Raw genomic sequence first — 24,870 nt, forward strand, 5'->3', positions numbered from 1 at the left:
AACCTTGCAACTATGTTATTGTACTTTAATATATAAAGTAATACATCCTTTCCATTCAATGTTTGGCCCACAACAATAGAATACTATATAAAAAAAAAAGTTTAGCTTTTAACACCTTTTACATGACACTATTTCTTTTCATGGCCATAGGTTAAAAATCTACTACTTAAATAAATAAAAAAATCTACTACACTATTTCAGTAAAAAAACAATTTCAATCCTCCTGATGATGTTCTCTTAGCCTATACTTTCTTTATGTGGGCTTCTCCTTGACACTGACATTCTGCTTTACACGGATCCCGACCAAAACGAAAACACAGGAATTTTCTCTGAAAATCATCTGTGAATTTACATTTGGGCTTTTTTTTTTTTTTTTTACGCTGTTAGCTACTTACATCTTACCTCGCATTTGACCGTAAACTGAAGCGTCAGAAGCGTCGCGCTGCTAAAATTCTGTGAACGTAAAGTCCGCCTACTTTGATTTGATTGGTCATTTCAAATATTCTGACATTGACAAGCAGTGACAGACCAATGAGGCTGCGATGAACACACACACACACACACACACACACAGGCCTCTGTATTCTGACGATTCTGAGTCTGACGTGCTCTCTGCTTGCCGCTGCGGATTGAAGAACGCACTGATTATAACAAGAGGGGGTGAAGCCAAAGCCGGTTTCATATGTTTTGTGTGCAAAGGCAAGCGTGTATTTAAAGTAATATTACACGCTTAATGGCCCAATGAAAAATAATGAAAACCAGGACATTTTCATCACTTTTTAAAAAACAGACAGGAGGGCCAGGACAGGACGTGAAAACAGGACGTTTGGTCACCCTAAGTATGGTGTGTTAAATAAATAAATGTATAAATAGTGTTTAAGTATTGCACATGTTTATTGGTAAGTGTAGGCATTAACTGTTCATGAGGTGGATTGCCGGAGGGAAGAAACTGTTCCTGTGCCTGGCCGTTCTGGTGCTCAGAGCTCTGTAGAGCCGACCAGACGACAACAGTTCAAAGAGGAAGAGGCCTGGGTGTGAGGGGTCCAGTATAGGGGGTTTCTCACCGGGTAGATCTCACAAATCTGGTTGTATTCGCACCGCCAGTAAGAACTCTGGAGTGACGTAATCTGCGCTTGTGACTTTTATTTTGACGGCACGGTGGAACTTTATTTTGACTGCGCTGAGAACGCCTGAGCAAACAAACAGTGCTTGCATTCTCTGTGTTCATTAGTTTACGATCTGTGTAACAGTCCTGTCTAATATGTTATTAGATAGAACTGTTATACATAAAAGATGACAATTGTAGAGGGTATATGAAAAGTTATTAGCATATTCCGTGTGGTTGATGTCCAGTGTTGCTAGTCAAGTCACCTTTATTTATATAGTGCTTTTTACAATACAGATTGTATCAAAGCAGCTTCACAGTGATAACATGAAAATAATACAACAAAGTGTGTTCCTAGTAAGTAAGGCAGATCAATAATATTGTTGAATATTAAATGTCCCCAACTAAGCAAGCCAAAAGCCAAGGCAAGGCAAGGCAAGGCAAGTTTATTTATATAGCACATTTCATACACAATGGTAATTCAAAGTGCTTTACATACTATTAAAAATAATCAGAAGAAATAAGAATATACAAAACAGTTTAAAATAAAGAAACAAGAAAGAACTAAAAATAATTAAAACAGTTTAGAATAAAGAACAGTTTAAAATAAAGAAACGAGAAAGAACTAAAAATAATTAAAACAGTTTAGAATAAAGACTAAAATAAGACACAGTATAAACAGTCGGACAAACAGTGACACAGTGCTCATTCATTAAATGCAAAGTTAAACAGATGTGTTTTGAGTCTGGATTTGAATGTGACTAATGTAGGAGCACATCTGATCTCCTCTGGAAGCTGGTTCCAGCTGCGGCTGGCATAATAGCTAAAAGCAGACTCTCCTTGCTTAGAGTGAACTCTTGGAACTTCTAGCTGATGTGATCCTAATGATCTGAGTAATCTGTTGGGTTTGTATTCCGTGAGCATATCTGCAATGTATTGAGGTCCTAGGCCATTGAATGATTTATATACTAGTAATAATACTTTAAAATCAATCCTATAAGTAACTGGCAGCCAGTGTAATGACCTGAGGACTGGTGTGATATGATCATATTTTCTGGTTCTGCTAAGAATCCTGGCTGCAGCGTTCTGTATGAGCTGCAAATGTCTTATGGTCTTTTTGGGAAGGCCAGTGAGGAGTCCATTACAATAATCCACCCTGCTGGTGATGAAAGCATGCACTAGTTTTTCTAAGTCTTGATTGGAAACAAAGTATCTAATTCTTGCAATATTTTTCAGATGATAGTATGCTGATTTAGTTATTGCTTTGACATGACTATTGAAACTAAGGTCTGACTCTAAAGACACACCAAGATTCTTGACCTGATTTTTAGTTGTTTGACCTTTAGAGTGAAGGTATGCGTTCACCTTGAGAACTTCATCTTTGTTTCCAAACACAATGATTTCAGTTTTGTCTTTGTTTAACTGTAGAAAGTTTTGGCACATCCAGCTGTTGACTTCATCAATGCATTGAAGCAGAGAGTCAATGGGGCTGTAATCATTAGGCGATAGGGCTAAGTAGATCTGTGTGTCGTCTGCATAGCTGTGGTAAGAGATTTGGTTCTTTCTCATTATTTGGCTCATTGGGAGCATGTACAGGTTGAACAGGAGTGGCGCAAGAATTGAGCCTTGAGGGACTCCGCATGTCATGGGCGTCCACTCAGACTTATGGTCACCTATACTCACATAATAACCTCTCCCATCTAAGTATGACCTGAACCATTTTAGAACTGTCCCAGAAAACCCCACCCAGTTTTCCAGCCTGTCTAGAAGTATTTTGTGATCGACAGTGTCAAATGCAGCACTGAGGTCGAGTAGAACCAGCACTGATAATTTGCCTGAATCTGTATTTAAGCGAATATCGTTTATTATCTTAATGAGCGCCGTCTCTGTGCTGTGATGCGATCGGAAGCCAGATTGAAAATTATCAAAGTATCCATTTGAGTTTAAGAATTTGTTCAGCTGGTTGAAGACAACTTTTTCAATGATTTTGCCTGTGAAAGGAAGATTTGAGATCGGCCTATAGTTGCTTAATACGGTCTTATCCAGATTGCTCTTTTTCAGGAGGGGTTTGACAACAGCAGTTTTAAGGGAGTTTGGAAAACTTCCATAGAAAAGTGAGGCATTTACCACTTCTATGAGATCTGCTTCTAAACAGTCTAACACACTTTTAAAAAAAGATGTGGGAAGTGTGTCAAGGGCGCAGGTTGATGTTTTAAGGTGCTGAACGGTTTCTTTCAGAATTTTGCCATCAATTTCTTCAAAATCAGACATAGTAACTACTTTCTCAGGTTGAAGTCTGATCTGACTGACCCCAGCGCAACTCAAGGATGTGCTGATCACCTTTCTAATATTATTGATTTTCTCAGAGAAAAAGGTAGCAAACTCACTACACTTGCTGTCGGAGAGCATTTCACTGGGAATCTCGCTTGGGGGATTTGTTAGTCTGTCGACAGTAGCGAAGAGATTTCGAGTATTATTTAGGTTTCTGTTTATGATATTGGAGAAGAAAGTCTGTCTAGCTTTGCCTAGTTCCATATTGAAAGCACGAATGGTGTCTCTATAGATGTTATAGTGGATTACAAGTTTTGTCTTTCGCCACATGCGCTCTGATTTTCTGCATTGTCTTTTCATAATTTGCACTGCTGTTGAGTTTCTCCAAGGTGCTTTTTGTTTACCATTCTTCCTGACTTTCACAGGAGCAATATCATCAATTACATTTTTAACCTTTGAGTTAAAAGAATCAAGGAGAGAATCAACCGAGTCAGCAGATATGCTCGGTCTTAGGGATATGGCCTTCATAAATAGTACACTAGTGTTCTCATTTAGGCATCTCTTCTTGACAGACACAGATCTAACTTCAATGGCAGGAGAGATCAATAAATCAAAGAAAATACAGTAATGATCAGAGAGTGCGACATCCTTAATATCATTCAATGAAATGTTTAGACCCTTACTGATAAGTAAATCTAGAGTGTGTCCACGATTGTGTGTGGGCCCATGTACATGTTGAATCAGATCAAAAGTTTTTAAAACAGTATTGATTTCTTTTGTCATATTATTTTCTGCATTATCTATGTGAATGTTAAAATCTCCAGCAATAGTGAAACTGTCAAACTCTGAGGAAATTATTGATAACAGTTCTGTAAAGTCTTCAGCAAAGGCTGAAGAGTATTTTGGAGGCCTGTAAATAGTGATAAGTAAAATCCGTGGAGCACCTTTTAACACAATACCCAGATGTTCGAAAGACGGGTAATTACCAAATGATATTTGCTTACATTGATAGACATCTTTAAAAAGAGCAGCTACACCCCCACCTCTCCTTCCAGCTCTGGAGACACTCATAAAGGTAAAGTTCGGAGGAGATGTTTCATTGAGGATTGTTGCACTGCAGCTGTCTTCTAGCCAAGTTTCATTTAGAAATATAAAGTCCAGGTTGTATGTGCTTATAAAGTCATTGACTAGAAGTGATTTATTTTTAAGTGAGCGGATGTTTAAAAGTGCTAACTTAACAGTCTTGCTTTTTGTGTCCACAATCTTAGTTTGTCGTGTGATAGGCACCAGATTAGATGGGTTTGCTGTACGGCTTTTAAAGGCCTTAGACTTTCTAACATGTGAATGAACAGATGATACAGGAACACTGGGTTCCCGCTTGTTCTGTAAACATTTGAGAAAGTTACTGTTATCACAGCGGGGACCCGGCACAAATCACTTGGAGCTGGTATTGGTTGATTTTGTAACACCTCTAGCAGACGGTGGAAGTTGTGGGCCCTGGCGTTGTGGAAGGGGCCTTAATGCTCGAGGAGGAGGAAGAGGGGGAGGGGGGAGAGGGCGAGCTGCGCCCATAGACTTTGGTGGTAGTGATGTTTTTCTGGTTGATATCTGGGGGCTTCCAGCGAATTGGGTTCCAGCATACACTAGTTTTTCCATTTTCTCTGAGAAACACATCAATGGGGATGTAGGAGATAGTGATAGCGGTGAGAGTGGCTGTGGTGTTAATGGAGGCTGTAATATGCTGTCTTGGCTTTCCTGGTCGTGTTTGGGTGCTGAATCTGTTGTTACTGGTGGCTGTAATGTACTGTCCTGGCTTCCCTGGTCATTCTTGGGTGCTGAATCTGTTGTTTTTGGAGGCTGTAATATGCTGTCCTGGCTTCCCTGGTCATTCTTGGGTGCTGAATCTGTTGTTATTCGAGGCTGTAATATGCTGTCCTTGGGAGCTGAATCTTGTGACATTTCTAATATGTCACAGTCTGACTCTGGTGAGCTCAGTGGGCAGGGCTCAGCTGAAGTTGTGTCCGTGAGCAGAAGATGTTTTGGCTGCATGGTGTTATCATTGTCTTTGTGAGATGTGTCAGCCGCATGTCCATTCAAGTCCTGAAGTGAAGTCCTGTGGTCATTCAAACTGTGTCCAGGTGAGTGTGTGCCATTCTGGTTGATTGGATTGGCAGAAGGATGATGAAGGGAGAAAAGGATATTGTCCTTTAGCACTCTTGAACCCAGTTTGTTTGGAAGATGGCCATTTTGTTGAAACAGTGGCCTCTGATTCCAGAAAAGATTAAAGTTGTCTATGAAGTTCACTCCTTTTATATTACAGGTTTTTTGCAGCCATGAATTAAGCCCAAGCAACCGTGAGAACCTGTTACTTCCTCTAGCTGGAAGTGGTCCACTGATGAACGTTTGTACTTTCAGTCTTTTGAGTGTTTCAAAAAGTTCATTGAAATCCTTCTTAAGCTGTTCTGACTGCTCTTTATGGATATCATTCTTCCCCACATGAACGATGAGTCGATTTGCAGTCTTATGTTTCATCAAAATGTTTTGAATTTCTCTGTTTACGTCAGAGGTTGTTGCTTGTGGAAGGCAGCATGTAGTTGTATCTTTCGAGCTGATATCTCTGATCGTAGAGTCCCCAACTATCAATGTTTTGACCTCGGCTGCGCTCTGAGCTGAGTGCCGCTGTCTGCTTGACCTTGAGCGCCTGTTAGTATCAGAGTGAGCTCCTGGCTGTCTGTGTTCATCCACATTTAACAAATTTGAGCATTCCTCATTCAATAATACTTCAAATCTGTTCTTAAGATGAATAGGTTGTGGAAGACGACCAGTGTTTGTAATCCTTGTAGCTGTGTATGGTGTAGATGAAACTATTTTTGCCTGAGAGAGTCTAATGCCTCTATTTTTGGGTTTTGCCCCCTCTTTGTACCAACGGTTTGTAGGTCGATCGGCTTGTTTCTCTGCACTAGGTATGTTCTGTTGAGGAGCATTAAATTCATGACACTCACCGGCTGTGCGCTGTATTTGTCCATGATGAAACTCTGTTGTGGGTTCCGTCTGGTTTGATCCTACCATTAGCTTTGTTTCAAGAACTGTAATCCTTTGTAAAAGTTTTTGGCAGTTAGTACAGCAAGTAGAATCAAAAGGACGCATTTTCTCTTATCCTTGTGAATGTTTTCTCTTCCGCCGGAATGTAAGCAGTTCAGTTTTCTCTTCCTCGGAATGTAAGCTTCAGTGAATTCTGAAGGAATGAAACTAATTCTGCTTTTTTATAGTAATCCAAGCGTTCTGAGCACTGTGCTGATTCACTGAAGTTAAAATTAGGTGATAAAATGTAATAATAACGAAAGCGATAGAGCAAAGTGCGGAGCAGTAGGCAAAAGCGTCCGACCAGTAGCAAAGCAGCAATAGCAGAAAGGCAACAGTGGCAAGGAACCAAAACTCCATCAGTGACAGAATGGAGACTAAACCATGGGAGAACCCAGGCTCAGTCGCTCAGTTCTCCTCTGGCCAACGAGAGAACAGTGTATGATTATGATCCAGGCAGCATTACAGGTCAGAAGTCAGATTGGATCAGAACATTCAGAATATTATCCAGCTCATCTGGTTGAAGATCGGAGTCATGCCGGTATGGAGACGAGTTTGTTGAGGATCAGTGCCGATGGCTGTCGTGTCGATGAGGCCTTCACAGGGCTGATGAGGCTGGCACTTCAGGGATGCGTCGTGGACGTGTGCAGGCGCAGGTCCACCATCTGATCTGGATACGGCCCGGATCCGGCTGACTTCAGTAAACCTCGGAATAAACAGAAAGACTAACATTAGCGTAGATGCCATTCTTCGTATGACGTAACGAGTACATCAGGTGTTATAGGAAGTGTCCCCGGTTCCGGCTGACCTAATCTATGCAGCCTAATAACCATTTAACTTATTTGAATAATAGAAATGTATAATGTTCTATATGAATGTCAGGTAAAAGAGATATAGCAACGTTTATGTCGAAGTTTGTATGTATCATCACAGTTCTCAGTTGAAATGTCATATTTTAAGAAAATTACCGTCTTTTGGCAAATAAATAAATTACTGAGAGTTGCATGTGTATTACGAACATATGGAGCTAGTTAAGTGAAGCAAACTTATAATCTATATTATATTACAGTTTTTCTCGATTGCTTAAACACTATAACCAGGCTTTTGAACTAAAATTTCAAAACCATAATGCCATTTATCAAAAAGCACACCCATTTCACTAAACTATAAACACTATTCCCTGTTTTGACACATGAGTCAGATTTATTGAACTGTCACTGCAAAACTCTACACACAAATCCCTTCATTTCTCATTGCCTAGACCATGTTGTCATATAGAAAGCACTAGCATTCAAAATTGTTCACTCAAGTCAGCACAGCTTCAGCTCAGTTAGCACACAATTACCCAGGTGGAAACACTAGGAGTCAAAATTTAACACACATCAATCAGAACCTTCAATAGATATATAAAAGGGCCCAAACAGTTTATTGCGTTTTGGAACAATGGATCCAGAAAGACATGAAGGAAGAGGGATAAGAATGAGGAGGAGGAAGGGCAAGGGCAAGAAGACAAGCAGTCTCAGATGAAATTCAGGCCACTCTAGTTGCCCATGTCTTTATCAATGGTGTGACTATGAGGGAGAATGGGCTACGAGTAAGGCCAAAATTGAGTCGCTTTACCGTTGCCTCAAGAACCTTCAGGAGGTGTGGTGGCAAACAAAATTCTATCACTGAATAAGAGACAAACATTTCCAATAGTCTTTGATGAGGTTTATTTTCTTGCAAGAAAAGGCCAGCAGTCGTACAGTCACACAGAGTGGCTGCAGAGTGTGACAGTGAAGGGAGGGCATCCTTTCTCCTTTATAGTCTTGACTCCCAGAATGTTATCTTTCTATGCAAATGATGGTATTTCAAGCATATGTGGAACATTCTTAGACGTGTCCATCATATTGTCTCCTTGAGTGGAGGCCCTCCTGTTACATCCCAACACTCTTTACCACTCCAATACAATTCTATATTAGAATAAGGTTTGTGTGTGCTCTTTTACTGTCATATGATGGTCACACACATCTTACTGTAAGTAAATATAAAAAAAATTTAGAGGAGAGAGTAAAAAAAAAAGAGTAAAAAAAAGAGAGTAAAACAGGAAAAAAAAAATGTTTTTGTGTGTGTGTGTGTGTGTTTTCTGTGTATGAATAAAAATGTGCCAGTGTATCCACTGGTTGTGTCTTTTGTGTTCATCATGTGAAAAGGTTTGTGAGGGGGGAACCACAAGCAACATAACTTGCCAGTTTTGGAAATGTTGTTTTGAATTTATTGCACCAGTGTCTTAGACTATGTTGTAGTGTGTGTGATTTTGAGGGCTTGTGTGTCCTGTCTGAGGGCAAAGTTTGGTTTTTCAGCAAGAATGAATGGTTTTGAGTGTAGAGCTTCATTTTGATCTGAAAATAGGATGTTTGGGGAATTGGGTGAGACGTTATGGATTTGTGTTTATAGTTTTGAGAATACGAGGCATAGTTTCAAGAAATGTGTTTAAGCAATCGAGAAAAACTGTAATTTGTTTACAAATCATGCACTATGGTAAAAAGTGTTTTTGAGGTCAGAACATAATTGTGCCAGAAGTAACGTGAAAATAAGCCTTTATTAATCCATAATCTTGTATGAAAACTATTAAAAGTGCTTGCTGTTTTACTGCCTCTATTGTTCGTTTCTTTTAGAAACTGCAGTGATATGTACGCATTGGTACGTATTTTGCGTTTTGCGAAACTGTTGCCACAGGAACGTTTTTCCAATGAACCTGTGTTGCATAAAAATGACCCTGAGGACACTGTATTGGGTCACTTAAAAATAACTATATTTCATTATGTTGAAATTGTGTTCTCTGACAAATAATCACACAGATATTTTATATAGCATGTTAAAATTGTCACTTTTTGAGGGTGAACAAAAACACACCATTTATGTGTGTGTGTCCCTTTAAATGCAAATGAGCTGCTGCTCCCGGCACAGATGGCGGAGCTACAACAGCTCATTCGCCAGCTTCGATTACCTCACACAGTCATGCACTGAAATTTTCAAAAATCTTTAGCCTTTTATGTTCAATAGTGATGTTACGTTCTGTGCCGAGGCTTTGGAGCGTGTGTCGAGAAATCCGAAAGCTTTCAGTGAAGCGCGTATGGAGGCTTGTATCGCTTTAGACCTATGATGTCACTGATGACGTCCGAAGCCTGACTGGTTCAGGAAGCAACATTTTGAGAGATATATAAACCCATGGTTTAAACCCAGCCACTTTCCAGTTTAAAATAATAATATTGCCACTTCTGCCTTTTATGACCAAAGAATTGATTTATACACATTTAATAGCCCCGTTCATTTCAAGCCAAATACGTTTATTATATACCACCAGAAAATACACATTATATTCATATAAATAGTATATTCATATACATATATTCAAGTATATTCATATATTCATATAAATTAGTCTATGTGGAAATTTATTTTATTTTTTCACCGTTATTTCTAAGCCTTAACTGGCGCAAAATACAGTGTATCACAGATCACATCAGGTCATCTGTAATGTATCTGTTGTTTTACACTCTTTGAGCACCAGGTGGTATTGTGAGTAAATGAAGCCTCGAGAAATGAACTCTTTTGTAAACCACTGGGCTGAAAAGCTTCAATGCTTCATGAGGCTTCATCTCACCACCACTAATATCTCACCACTACTAATCGTACAAAGATGGAGAGACTCAAGAAGAAGTGACAACATGTAGAAGCAACAGGACATTTCTGAATGGTTAGTTGATGAATTTATGTATCTTATGTGTAGTTATCTTCTAGTCATTGATTAGCATATTCTGTCATGATAATCTATAAATCACAGAGTTTATGTAAATTCTAGTGTTGATGATGTCACTAACCCGGGAGAAATCTCATGTAGTCTCTACCAGCCATTTGTTGTAGTCCTTAAAAAGCAATTTCTTAAAATAAAATATCTCCCTTTGCTTTGAATTTTGAGCGTTGTAACTTTGCAGATGTTGTTTATGCTCAAACAGCAACATTACACACTAACTAAAGTTAGAAAAGTGAAATTATAATCAACCACCCCTTTAAAGGAATTTTCATTCGAAATTTGGCGTTTGAAAAAAAGGTGATGGAAACATAGCTAATGATAGGGAAAATATATGTTTGTATTGATTTGTGTGGATCTGTTCATTCAAACCACTTTGTTCAGTGTCAAACATAATACTTCTTTATGGACTCAGTTGGTTTCTGGACGCAACTGTACAGTTCAGCTCACTTTCTGATCGCTTCTTCAGCTGTATCATAGAGTCAGGACTAAACACTCAGATGAAGAGATCAGAGGAAGTAACCAACCAGAGGAGGAGCTGATGATGTTTAAAGGAAGAGCTGTAACTATATATAATGAAGAGAAAGACTGACAGAAACACAAAATGGCTGATAAGTGTGATCTGTGTCTGCTGGGACTGATCATTCTCTCTTCACTTCTCACAGGTAAAGAAATCTGTATTTTCTCTAAAGACATTTAGTGGAATTAGTCTGGAAAGAGTTCATTTGAACATGCTCAGTTTATTCTTGCACACATTCACGTTGTGATCTCAGAGTTGTGTATTGATACACACAGATCATACTGTATTATTCCTGATACTGGACATAGTGTCACTCAAACATCTGATGATGAAGAATTATCTTCATATTAAGAGTGTAAGGGTGGATTTCCTGCAGAGGTTCAAGCTGCAAGACTGCCGAATGACTAAAGAAAAGTTGTCAGCAAGATGGTAGAAAACTGTACATTTCTTGTCTATTCCACCCACTGCTACTTATACCAACGATGGAAATAAGCACAGTTACAATAGATTAATATGCGGGAGAGCATTGCTATAGAGAGTGACGATATTGTATTGCAATAGGTAGCACTTCAAAGTCAATACCAAATCAAAACTGTTTAGCACATTATTTGTAATTGAAAAGGTTTAATGACAAAATATGGTTATAGTTATACCTAAAATAGTTACAAAATAGATTTATGAGATGATGATAACTTATACCATTAATCTTACCCAGCATGTAAATGTTTCCTGAGAGAGAGAGAGAGAGAGAGAGAGAGAGAGAGAGAGAGAGAGAGAGAAAGAAAAGAGGAAGTAGAGGGAGAGAGAGAGAGAGAGAGAGAGAGAGAGAGAGAGACAAAGAAAAGAGGAAGTAGAGGGAGAGAGAGAGAGAGAGAGAGAAAGAGAGAGAGAGAGAGAGAGACAAAGAAAAGAGGAAGTCAAGTCAAGTCATCTTCATTTATATAGCGCTTTTAACAATGTAGATTGCCTCAAATCAGCTTTACAGAGATAAATGTATAATTTAAGATAAAGAGAGAGAGCCCCAAGAGCCAGAGCATAAAAAGAGACAGAGCAACAGTTTCAATCTTCTTTTATCCTTTCCTGACCATGTGACTTTAACCCAACTGTGAGATGTTTAAACTGACCAATCAGTTAATTCGAACTGTCCCCACCATACTAAAGGTGTGACAATTCATCGACCCCTAAAATACACACATTTTAGGCCTTGATCACTATCTGTGTCTTTGGGAAGTCCAAATGGTCCTTGTAGTGGAAAGAGGGGGTAGAAAAACAGTCAAGATTATTTCAGTTCTACAAGAGTGTGTCAGTGATTTGAACAGCTCTCTGATAAAGACTAATAGTTTATTCTGGAGAGTGTGTTGTTTGCTTTAAGTGAGGAAAAAACGGTCACACTTTACAATAAGGGTATATGAATAATCATGTACTAATACCTGGATTAATACTTAATTCTACATGAACTAATGATAATTGAAAGCATGAACTAATCATGAACCACTGAAGAGTTATCCTGAACTACGACTGGAGTCATTATGGATTCACGCATGAATAACGGCAGCCTTAACTACATGTTAGTGCATGTTTGATAGTTAATGCATTCATTAACATTTATGGATAAACCAAATCAAACTGCCTGTTTAAGAAGGAATAAGAAGCATTGTTGGGTATAGTTACTTTGGAAAGTAGTTAATTAGGTTACAACGTTACCATCAATTCAAAGTAATCAGTTATGTTACAGCGTTATCTATTCATAAAAGTAACGCGTTAAGAGTACTCATGCGTTACCAAAAATTAAAAGCCGTTTGCAGCGGCTCACACATGACAGACACAGCCCCCGGCCCCTTTAAATGCACCTAGAAGTCGTGACTCCTGACAATGAATAACGTCAGTCATCCGACTAAATTAACACTGCAGGATAACAATAACAGAAAAGACAGTCAGCAATAGGCTATTCCACATGGCGTTTTATTTATTTATTATCACAGAACATATTAATCAAAATTCGCACCTACCCAGCCCGGGTAGCCTAGGCTACTGTATATGAGCATTATACAAGATAACTCCTGATTTTTTCTTTAACTCTAATGCAGTTATCAAAGTGCATCAAGTGTGCTTACTTGTAAACACAACCTGAGGTAAACAGGCTTGCAGATTTAAATCCATTTAGAAATGAACAACCAGTCAACGATCTAACAGAAATTAACAGCTGCCTGTCAAACAAAAATGATTACAAACCGAATTAAATCCTTCACTGCCACACAGGCAAATGACAAATCGCTTAATAGCCAAACTAATTATTATTAAAGTGTCACAAGCCTAAATTCGCTTTAACACAGTCCTCTTACATTTACTCTTCAAAGTAGTGATTAAAACGTAGCAGAAGCAGATTTTCGAAACGTTTGTTCGACAGTCGATTTCTCCTGGGAGTAAGAACGAGACTCCCGAGGCTGAAAAGCCTCTCCACGGGTGCGCTGGAGGGTGGTGGGGTATTGAAGCGCAGAAACACTGTCTTGATCCTGGGGAACTTGTTCAACATATCGATCTCGACACCTGACTTAAAATACTCAGCAATTTCAGTGTCCACCGCCTCTGAGACCTGTCTGTCCTCTGTAAATGAAAAGAAGTCGGTCTCGACGGCATCTCCTCTGCTGACGGGTGCAGGTGGCAGTTCCTCAAGCAGCGGATGCCCCAGCGCACGGCACTCGGCAGCAAGCAGCACCTTGGCGGCGTCTTTTCTAGTCTCATCTTTTATCCAGCGCAGTTTGAATTTAGGAATGGTCACTGCAGCCAGCAGGGCCTCCTTGCTGTCCAGCGTGGATGCAAAGCGTGTCTTTATGGCCTGCAAGATACAGGCAGGCATATCGAAATTAGTTTAAAACATGCAGTGTAAATCTTAGCAATATTTTAGTAAAGCTTGGTAAGAAATGAGCAAAAACAAAAAACAGACAAACAAACAATTTTACCTCAACTATAACATCAGGCAGGCCAGATGTCATCCGGGAGAGACTGTCTTTTAAATCCAGTGTTTTTGCCATCAGGGCCTCCAGTGTCGGCAAGATCGTTCCATAAAAACAGTTTTCCTCCCCTTGAAGAATATCCAGGGCCATGGCCAGCGGTTTGAGAATCACGCAGTACTCTTTAATAAACTGGTACTCCCTGTCAGTAATGCACCTGATGCCCAGCTGGGTGCACAAGTTGTGCAGGTCAGTGATGGGGATGTCCATGACCCTGCACAAAGCCTCATAAAAAGAGTTCCATCTGGTCGTCGTGGGAACCAGCATATGCTGATCTGCTCGCTTTGGTCCAGAGTGCCGAACATTTAGCAATAGCACTCCTGTATACTGCTCTTGTGTCACTGCTGGAAGACAGCCATTTTTCTATGTCAGTGGTGGATATCAGATTCAGCGTATGAGCATCTGTGGTGAGGAGGGAGACTGATCATGCCATCACCATCAGAGCTTGACAGCACATTGTTTATATCCTCGAAAGTGACACTTTCACTCCGATCTTCCTCCTCCTCTGAGTCCGAGGCCGTTTTGTGAAACACCTGGAACGCCTTAACAAAATTAGATCCATTGTCAGTGACCGTAGCTGTCACTTTCCCACCAAGGCCATATGACGTATGAATTTGCTCGATCTCCCCTGCAACTACATCATAGGTGTGCCGTCCTCTCACCCACCTACATGCGATTGCAGCTTTCCCCTGCTTCAGAGTGGATGGATGTATCCAGTGTGCCGTCACTCCCATGAAGCTCTTATTATTAGCTGTCCACAAATCTGCCGTGGTAGAAACAAAGTCCAGTTTTTCAAACGTTTTTTTCAGTTCTTTCTCCATGTCTATGTAGGATTTGTCCAGATAGCTTGCAAATGTTTTGCGGTCAGGCACTGTTCCCTCTGTGTTACGTGTAGTTGGGATTTTACTGATTAATCTACGGAAAGATGGAGACTCCACAGTTGTAATTGGAAGCATCTCCTCGACTACATAACCGGCCACAAGTTTGTGAACTTCACTGATGCGGACTGTTTTAGCGGAGTTAAAACTCAAACGCTGTTGCTTTGGAGCTGGTGCACCACCGTCGTCCTCCTCAGCAGGCTTTGCTACCAGAGTGATAGATTGGTGTTTGGATGCGAGATGTTTTTTTAAATTTGAGGTAGAATTTTTGGCGGTCGACAGAAGCTTTTCACCAACGCAGAGTGTGCATTTTACCGTTATGTTCTTTTCCTTTTCGTTGACAAATTGAAAATAATGTGCGTACTTCCATAATCCAAACGCTGTCCTCTCTGCCATCTTGCCGGGAGTTCGAAAAAAAAAAAACCCCACACACACACACACACACAGGGTCAGGCGCAGGGCACAGACGTATCACAGCCATTGACTTTACGATCACATCGCTTCGGCTCCGCTGATACATCCGCAGGTGGCACAGTAGACCTAGGCAAAAAGCAGGCTGCAGTCAGGATTTTCCTTTCCTTAAAATAACGGATTACTTTTTTTTAAAAATAACGAAGTTACTGATTACTTAACGCACGAAACTAACGCGTTAAGTTACACATTTCACGAAAAAGGTAATTAGAGTACTCTAACCCACTCTTGTTACTTGTTGAGTACTTGTTACCCACAACACTGATAAGAAGTACCCTGACTGCACATCCGTTCTCTGACTTCTGGAAAAGTCACACAACAACTTAACTGGGCTGAATACTTGTTGTATTAGAACATCATGTGCATTTGATAGTAAGTTTAAAATAAATCATGAGCTGAATTTGGTAGTTAACAGTTAATTAATTATGATTGGCCCTCTCACCCAGTCAACACGTTGATCTCACAGTGATCTCTCCATATGATCACAATGTCACAGTGAGCTAAAAGTGTAACCTCACAGCGCACTCACTGTGTGCTCATACTATGATCACAATATGAGCTCATCCCAGATAGAAATGTTATTGGACATGGACTCCAACATCGCTCAGACGTCAAATTTTGGTTGAAAATGAAAACTGGGTTGACGTCTAAATATTTGTTTGATGTCAGACTCCAACTTCATTAAACAACTCCACAACCAGCATTACCAGCTTCACTTATTACTAAACTACGGTGGCCGAGAGAGCTCAACGCGCTGCAAATGAAGAAAACACATGCAAACAGAAAAAAACGCATGCAAACAGAAAAAAACGCATGCAAACAGAAAAAAACACATGCAAATAGAAAAAAACACATGCAAATAGAAAAAAACCCACCAGCGAATAAGAAAACATCTTCATCAGTTTTACAACTCACGTGCGTCCCAATACTCACAACACAACCAAATACGGAAACGCGCTGCAATTACAGAAACGCGCTGCAAAAGTTCACAACACAACCAAATACAGAAACGCGCTGCAAATAGGACAGAACACAACGGAAATGTTTCCGGGGAACCCAATAAGTGACGGACGGACGGCTCGCGAGCTTTACCAGAGAGACGCGGGCTCTGGCTTTACCTATGCCCTACTCTCTTAAAAGGGCAGACGGCAGAGCCCTTGAATTGGGCACTTTGGAGGGAGCGGGGCACTTGTGTGCCATTATGTTGATGAAGGGAGCAACGAAAGACAACGTAATTTCCTCATTATTTTCACCTGGGATGTTCCCATGACAACGCAGCGCGTGTCCATCAGCTGAATAGCTGTTCTTACCAGAAATATAGTATTAATGCTGTTAACATAACTGTTGCAAATAAATATACATTTTATACAACAAAGTTTTTAAAATATGTGTTATATCTTTGTGTGAGTGTCTCAACTTTAAAACTTGCCGTCTCATATTTGGACCTATAGCTACATTCTAACATTTCTTATGAAACTTATTTTAACATAACATGACAAAATGTGTTCAATGTAACTGATGTATAGATTAATGTCTTTTCCTCGTTCTTTTTCTCTATCTTTTTTATTTATTTATTTATTTTAGTCTTCAGCTCATTGTTCTTTTTAGTATTCTTATGGCATTGAACATATCGCAAATACATTTTGTATATTGTATACAAAGTTGTATGTCATAAACGTGTCATCTTTGTATGTTTTGCAAAAAAAAATAAAAAAAATAAATAAAAGTAGACAGCTGTAAGCACCATAGACAGTATATAAACTGGACACAGCGACCCCATAGGTTTCAACGGAGAGAAGTTGAAGCACATTAGAAGCAGTCACTTCCTGATTGCCGAGCGTACTGCGCAGACTCAAACTGAGCTTGACGACGTGGATGTGACGTGAGCAGCCTGCCTGACAGTTGTAAGTTTTCTAGTAGCCGTGCCAAGCGAAATCGGAACCATTCCCTTCCGAATCTCGCAGAGACGGAGAGTGTGAGTAGGAGCTGTCCATGAGCTAGGAGCAGGAGCAACGTCATGACTCTCTATTGGCTTCTCCCTTTACTTTATCGGACTTTATGCCTCCACGTCCCCCCGACTGATTGCAAGCTTCTCTTCCTGTCTCTACGGTAATTTCCAGAGAGTCGCGTGGTTATGACGCAATCGTTAGCCTACTTTTACAAAAACTGCTTCTACGGGGCCATAACGTAAGATACAAGGTAATGGAGCCTTTTATACATTGTCGTGTTTCTTTAGAAATAAACAATGGACAAATGGAGTCTTTAAACGTCTCAGATGTAAAGTTATTCGCTGTCAAAGTGACGCGAAAATGAATGGGAGTCAATGGGATGCTAACAGCAGGTGAAGGCTTGTTAGCCAATGGCGGCTCCCGGGGGTACCTTCAAAATAATATGAAACCCTGACCGCCTGGTAAGCACGTCCTAGCCGTCCGTCCGTCACTTATTGGGTTCCCCGGAAACATTTCCGTTGTGTTCTGTCCTATTTGCAGCGCGTTTCTGTATTTGGTTGTTTTGTGAACTTTTGCAGCGCGTTTCAATAATTGCAGCGCGTTTCCGTATTTGGTTGTGTTGTGAGTATTGGGACGCACGTGAGTTGTAAAACTGATGAAGATGTTTTCTTATTCGCTGGTGGGTTTTTTTCTATTTGCATGTGTTTTTTTCTGTTTGCATGCGTTTTTTTCTGTTTGCATGTGTTTTCTTCATTTGCAGCGCGTTGAGCTCTCTCGGCCACCGTACTAAACAGATTCACTTCTGTCATATATACAAATAAATTTACAAATAAAATTTGAAATACAAATAAAATTTGAATTGAATTGAATATATGTACAAAAGTCCTTATAGAATAAAACACAACAACTATAACAGTATAACAGTGGCCCTCCAGGACCGAAGCCTAATTTGTCCTTTAGGGTCAATATGACCCAGTCGACTTTTCTTTAGTTAAAAAAATAATGGTTTCCTTCATCTCAGTGCAATACGATTTTGTGACTTTTTCTAAATTATTTATCTATACACACACAAAAAAACTGGGCTTGATTCGGTTGTTCTGAAGGTATTTTTTTTTTTTTAAAAGTCACACTCAAGACCTTTGAAATAAATGTCTTTGAAATGAAAATTGTTTTTTATTTTTCATTTGTCAAAAAAAAATCTATAAATCCAGAATAAATCTGAAAATTTCCATACGTCAATGTACTAGAGCACAATACAATGTGGAACGAACGTAATCACTTAGCAGTGTGGTCAGTTGAAATTAAACTGGAGGAATGGTTAATGAGTGGAATAACTACCGGTATGTTCATAACATTAACGTTACTGTTAACGGGATTCATTTCAGTATACATTTACATGTAAACATACTGTACACAGTACATCGTTTGCATGTATTTGTGTGTGTTCTGATGAATGGTTTGAAAGGATCTAGGGGTGCATTAGCCATACTAAAATGAATCCTTTGACAGTAACGTTAATGTTATGGATCATATTTAGGAACATAGTTATTTCATTCAGTCACCATCTCTCCAGTTACTCACACACACACACACACACACACACACACACACACACACGTATGTTTGTATATAATAATAATAATAATAAAAAAATAAAAATAATATATATATATATATATATATATATATATATACACACACACACACACATGCATGCATGCATACTCTACCAGCCAAAAGTTTTGTATCAGTAAGATTCGTTATGGTTTTAAAATAAGTCATCTCTTCTGCTCACCAAGGCTGCATTTATTTGATTATATATATATATATATATATATATATATATATATATATATATATATATATATATGACAGTTTAAAATAACTATTTTCTATTTTAATATAAAACTAGATGTACCGCATGGCGGTACAAAATATGACCGCCGCTCAGGCCTGCACTGGCTTTCCACAAAAATAAATGACGTGGAGCAATTTGGCTATATTGCGTGTTTATGTATATACCTAAAAAAAGTAGTAGTATGTGCATGTCTGTCTGTGTGTGTGTGTGTATGTGTGTGTGTTTGTGTATGTGTGTGTCTGTGTGTGTGTATGTCTGTGCGTGTATGTATGCGTGCGTACATGTGTGTGCGCGTGTGTGTTTGTGTGTGTGTGTCTGTGCATGTGGATTTGTATGTGTGTGTATGGGTGTGTGTCTGTGCGTGTGGATGTCAGTGTGTGTGCATGCTTGCGTTTGTTTGTATTCCTGCATGTGTGTGTGTGACAGTTAGGGTTGCCAACTTCAGAAAAGGAAAATGCGGGACAATCGTGGTTATTTATAGGAAAATGAGGGACACTCAAAATATTTGTACTGTATCACACAGTGTACGTCATTTCAGTGTCTACAGTTAAGTTTGTGTTTAAAAAAACTGGACCTGGTTTACACACGCAACTGCACCACAGAGAACATCTTGGTGAGACCTCTCCATGTTTCAGATCATTTCCTCATTACTTTCAGTCTACAACTCTCTACCCCTGCACCTCCAACCCCACCTCCAGTCACTTTCAGGCGAAACCTGCGCTCACTCTCTCCCTCACACCTTTCCTCTGCCGTGTCATCTTCTCTTCCCCCACCCTCACAATTCTCATCTCTGGATGTGAATACCGCAACGGATACCTTATGCTCCACTCTAACCTCTTCTCTAGACACTATCTGCCCTCTCTCCTCCAGGCCAGCACGCGCTACTCCCTCCAACCCCTGGTTATCTGAGGTTCTTCGTGAACACCGGACTGAACTCAGGGCAGCGGAGAGGAAATGGCGCAAATCAAAAGACGCATCTGACCTGGGTATGTATCAATCTCTCCTCTCTTCCTTTTCTGTAGATGTTCATGCTGCAAAATCTTCATACTTCCACAACAAGATCAACAGCTCCTCCAACACACGAGTACTTTTCAAGACATTCAACTCTCTCCTCTGTCCACCTCCACCACCACCCACCTCCTCCGTAACTGCTGACGATTTTGCGAACTTCTTCACCAACAAAACTACAACTATCAGCAGTCAGTTCTCGGCTCCACACACACAGGAACCCAGACCGACCCCTTCCTCAGCCAATGTCCCTCTGTCCTCCTTTTCTCCGCTAACCGAGGAAGAAGTATCTACACTTCTCCTCTCCAGTCATCCTACCACCTGTCCCCTAGACCCCATCCCCTCGCACCTTCTACAAGCCATCTCTCCGACACTTCTACCAGCACTAGCACACATCATCAACTCATCCCTCCATACTGGCACCTTCCCTACAGCATTCAAGCAAGCTCGGGTTACTCCACTGCTTAAAAAACCAACACTAAACACATCAACTGTAGAGAATTACAGACCCATCTCCCTCCTACCATTTATTGCAAAGACACTTGAAAGAGCTGTTTTCAACCAAGTAACATCCTTCTTGTCTCGAAACAACCAGCTGGATGTCAACCAATCCGGCTTCAAGAAAGGCCATTCTACTGAGACTGCACTACTATCAGTCACAGAAGCCCTACGGATCGCAAAAGCTGCTTCCAAATCTTCAGTCCTCATTCTCCTGGATCTGTCTGCTGCCTTCGACACTGTGAATCATCAGATCCTTCTGTCCAGCCTCTCATCACTGGGCATCACAGGTACTTCACTCCACTGGTTTGAGTCCTATCTCACAGGTAGGTCCTTCAAGGTCGCATGGAGAGGCGAGCTATCCAGATCGCATCAGCTGACCACAGGGGTTCCCCAGGGTTCAGTTCTTGGACCCCTCCTCTTCTCCATCTACACCACATCACTGGGACACATCATACAAGCGCACGGCTTCTCCTACCACTGCTATGCTGATGACACACAGCTCTTCCTCTCGTTTCAACCAGATGATACCACAGTAGCTGCACGGGTCTCAAGCTGTCTGGCCGACATCTCGGCATGGATGAAGGAACATCACCTACAGCTCAACCTGCCAAAGACTGAGCTTCTCGTCCTCCCTGCCAATCCGTCTCTACAGCACGACTTCACTATCCAGCTAGATTCATCTTCAATCACCCCATCAAGGACGGTCAGAAATCTTGGAGTAACATTTGATGACCAGCTGACCTTCACAGATCACATTTCAAAGACAGCTCGATCATGCAGGTTTGCACTGCACAACATCAGGAAGATCAGGCCTTTCCTAACTGAGCATGCAACACAACTTCTCGTCCAGGCCCTGGTCATTTCTAGGCTTGACTACTGCAATGCTCTTCTGGCCGGTCTTCCTTCAAGTGCAACTAAACCTCTACAGATGATCCAGAATGCTGCAGCTCGTCTTGTCTTCAACGAGCCCAAGAGGGCCCACGTCACTCCTCTGTTCATCTCTCTGCACTGGCTACCTCTCGCTGCTCGCATCAAGTTCAAGGCATTGACGCTTGCTTACCGATCTATCACAGGCTCAGCTCCCTCCTACTTTAACTCATTCCTACGAGTCTACATCCCTACCAGACGCCTACGATCAGTCAACGAGCGACGTCTCGTGGTTCCATCGCAGAGAGCCACAAAATCACTTTCCAGAACATTCTCATTCACAGTTCCATGCTGGTGGAACGCTCTCCCCTCCCTCATCCGGAATGCTGAATCCCTGACAACCTTCAAAAAGCATCTGAAAACCCATCTCTTCCGTGAGCACTTAACCACATAAAAAAAAAAAAAAAAAAAAAAAAAAAAAAACCCCTTTCCCTCTAAAAACCTCACTTATCGGGCTTATGCTACTCTGAATAATGCCTGAACTTTGTATCTTGAGCACTCCTTGCGTAGCTTTGGTTTTTGCCTCTTCATGATGATTCGCTTAATCTAGTCCTGCTTTGTAAGTCGCTTTGGATAAAAGCGTCTGCCAAATGACTAAATGTAAATGTAAATGTAAAAGGTTATCAGACACAAACACATTTGTATTGCTTAACCTATTTATGTATTTAATTCTAAAAATAATTTTAATGTCATACATGAAAAAAGTCACATTACAAACAAACCATAGTTCAAAATAACAGCATTTATCTAAAATAGAAAGCTTTTTTAACATTATACACTAGGCTTACAGTTCAAAAGTTTGGGGTTAGTAAGATTATTTTTTGGGAAAAAAAATAAAGAAAGTAATTGCCTACTTTTATTCAGCAAGGATGCATTACATTAATCAAAAGTGACAGTTAAGATAATGTTACAAAAGCTTTCTATGTACTTTCTAAAAGCTTTAAAACATTAATAATAATCAGAAATGTTTTTTGAGCATATTATTCCCTCAGGTAGATTACATGTTTTCTTGCGTGGCTGGATGTTAGACTCATGAACAATAATCACGTTGTTTGCATTCGCCAAAATTGATTAGCCGAAATCAAACGTGGACAGTGAAAGGAAATTACCGTTAGCGCGAGACGAGTCCGGCTTGAAGCGGAAGCGACCAGACGGCAGAGGATGTTCGCAAATCAAACAATGATTTGTCTCAAAACAGTGATTAAAAAAAGCTGTGATTGGATGATGACAGGTGTCAATGATCATTCTCAAGTGTCGTGGTCAGCACTGCTGCTGTTGCTGTTGTATCAGTCAGTGGTTTATCAGCTTGTCAAAAAACGGGACACGGGAGGTCACGCACGGGACAAATAAATTAGGCCCAAAATACGGGACGTCCCGCCTAATTCGGGACAGTTGGCAACCTTAGTGACAGTATCATCCTAAACCAGCAACCCTTCGCTCAACACCACCATCTACAGGCCGATGAGTGTACAGTCACTAAATGTGCACATAAATGAATTTATTTTATACCCCCCCATGGATGAAATTCTACGAAACTTAGCATACCCCCAGAGGATGTCAAGTTAATCATACACATGAAATATGGTGCAGTTCTGAACATCTCAACTGAAGATAGGGGCGATTAAATCAGAATAATATTGCATTTTCATTTTTTATGGGAGGGGCGCAAATCACAAATGAGTGATTATGGGCTAGGTTGATGTGGGCCCTTAAGAGCAACATACCATAAAAATTTCTAATAGAATAGAAATAATAGAAAGTTCAAAAGAAAAGTGTTTATTTGAAATATGTCAATAAAGCCCTTTGAATTTAATACAATTTTGTGTTTAATTTTGGAGGGAAGGGGGACTGCTCTCAATAAGGTATAATACATTTACAGTATTTACTGTATATATTTTTCTCGTGCTTCTATGGTCATAATTACTAACATCCTAATGTTATGTTCTGTTCAAATACATTCACATAAACCTGCACAACATGTGAATATCAATTAAAGCTGCTCAGTTTAAGTCAAGAAAAGAAGTTTGGTCAACAGTAAAAAAATATACAAGGCAACCAACTCAACAAAACATTTAATTATATATTATATCTAGGGAGAGTTTTCCTTGAATGTTCTGTCCTCAAAGAAACTCGTTCGACTTCCTACAGGGAGAGAAAGATGGCAGAAAGCAGGCCAGAAAAGGAATACAAGTGTTCACAGTAGCCATTACATTCTGCCACCGACACTGTAGGATGATCTAGATTCAATAGGGGACGACTAATGCGTTCAAATGTCAAAAATACAGTAATTTCATCAACTTACCAGCGAGCGTACTTCGGAAACACTGAGAGTGAATGGGGTTCAGTGCTGGAACTATCCGTGTCTGGAACTATCGGCTGCTCCACGACACGCGTTACTTCCGCATTTCAAAGTTCCCATGGCAGTCTATGGGAGTGTCGTAACTCTGTTTTTCAACGGCTCTGAACCTGAGTAATGGGTACATTTTTATCACTACAGGCCTAATATCGCCTATGGCTTTTGGGTCAAACACCATCTCCTCAGTCTTGGTCACGTTTAGCACAAGATAGTTGTCATCGCACCACTGGACAAATTCCTCAATTTCAGTATGATACGCTGCTGGACTTCTATCTTTATGCATAAGGCTGAGGATTGCTGTATCATCAGAGAATTTAATAATATAAATTATTGTCAGTATGGAGTCTAGTGCAGGCGTTAGTATACAATGTAAAAAGTGCTGGAGAGCTGACACAGCCCTGAGGGGCACCAGTGCTGATTGGCCTGGGCTCCGTAAGAGCATTATTCACTCTAACCTGTTGAGTACGGTTTGTTAAAAAAGAAAGATACCAGTTGAGAATAAAAGGGTTAACATTCATATGTTTCAGTTTCTGGATGAGCATGTGAGGCTGCAGAGTATTAAAAGCCGAACTAAAATCAACAAACAAAATGCGTGCATAGGCCTTGGGGTCCTCGAGGTGTTTACTGACCAGATGTGAAATGCTGTTAATAGCATCATCTGTGTCTGTAAGCAAACTGAAACGGATCTAAAAACACAATGAACATGATCACACACACATGCACGCGCGCGCACACACACACACACAGGTGCGTTTACTCTTTACTCGTGTTCCTATCCGTTTATTGCTGGGTAAATTGAAATAAATTATGTATCTGCATTCAAGTCTTTTCTTTTAGTGGCATTACTGAAAATTTATGTGGCATTACTGCAAAAACAAGACACTTCAAAAGACCTCAAATGACAACAAAAAATACTGATTTAATGTATTTTAATGATTTAATGTTTAAATATATATATTCATAACAAAAGCTGTTATAAGAGCAGTCAGTCACATCAAAAAAAATGAATGGATCTCTATGGCGCCTCTGCTGGAAGTGTGTGGTAATTACACTTTTTGGCAAAATTATATTATCTGCAAACAAAATTCTGACCAGCAGTGTTATGAAGTGTGGTGGAGATGAACCCATATGCAGACCGTAT

At 40.2% G+C, this 24,870-nt stretch overlaps 1 protein-coding gene and 1 long non-coding RNA gene across 2 annotated transcripts in view; one reads left to right on the top strand and one right to left on the bottom strand.

The window, feature by feature from the left end:
• Window positions 1–24,870, top strand: part of LOC311077692 — a 40,840-nt gene that overhangs the window by 6,620 nt on the left and 9,350 nt on the right. The window lies entirely within an intron of this gene.
• LOC311077641 (uncharacterized protein) lies at window positions 12,471–14,429 on the bottom strand. The gene is made up of 2 exons (XM_084106231.1): window positions 13,731–14,429; window positions 12,471–13,606 (listed from the first exon to the last, which is right to left on the bottom strand). The coding sequence occupies exons 1-2, from the start codon at window positions 14,046–14,048 to the stop codon at window positions 13,115–13,117; spliced, it is 810 nt and encodes a 269-aa protein (XP_083962357.1). The 5' UTR covers window positions 14,049–14,429; the 3' UTR covers window positions 12,471–13,114.

Source organism: Abramis brama (assembly GCF_963993115.1).
Source record: "Abramis brama genome assembly, chromosome: 1".
In the NCBI taxonomy this organism is placed as follows: Eukaryota; Metazoa; Chordata; class Actinopteri; order Cypriniformes; family Leuciscidae; genus Abramis; species Abramis brama.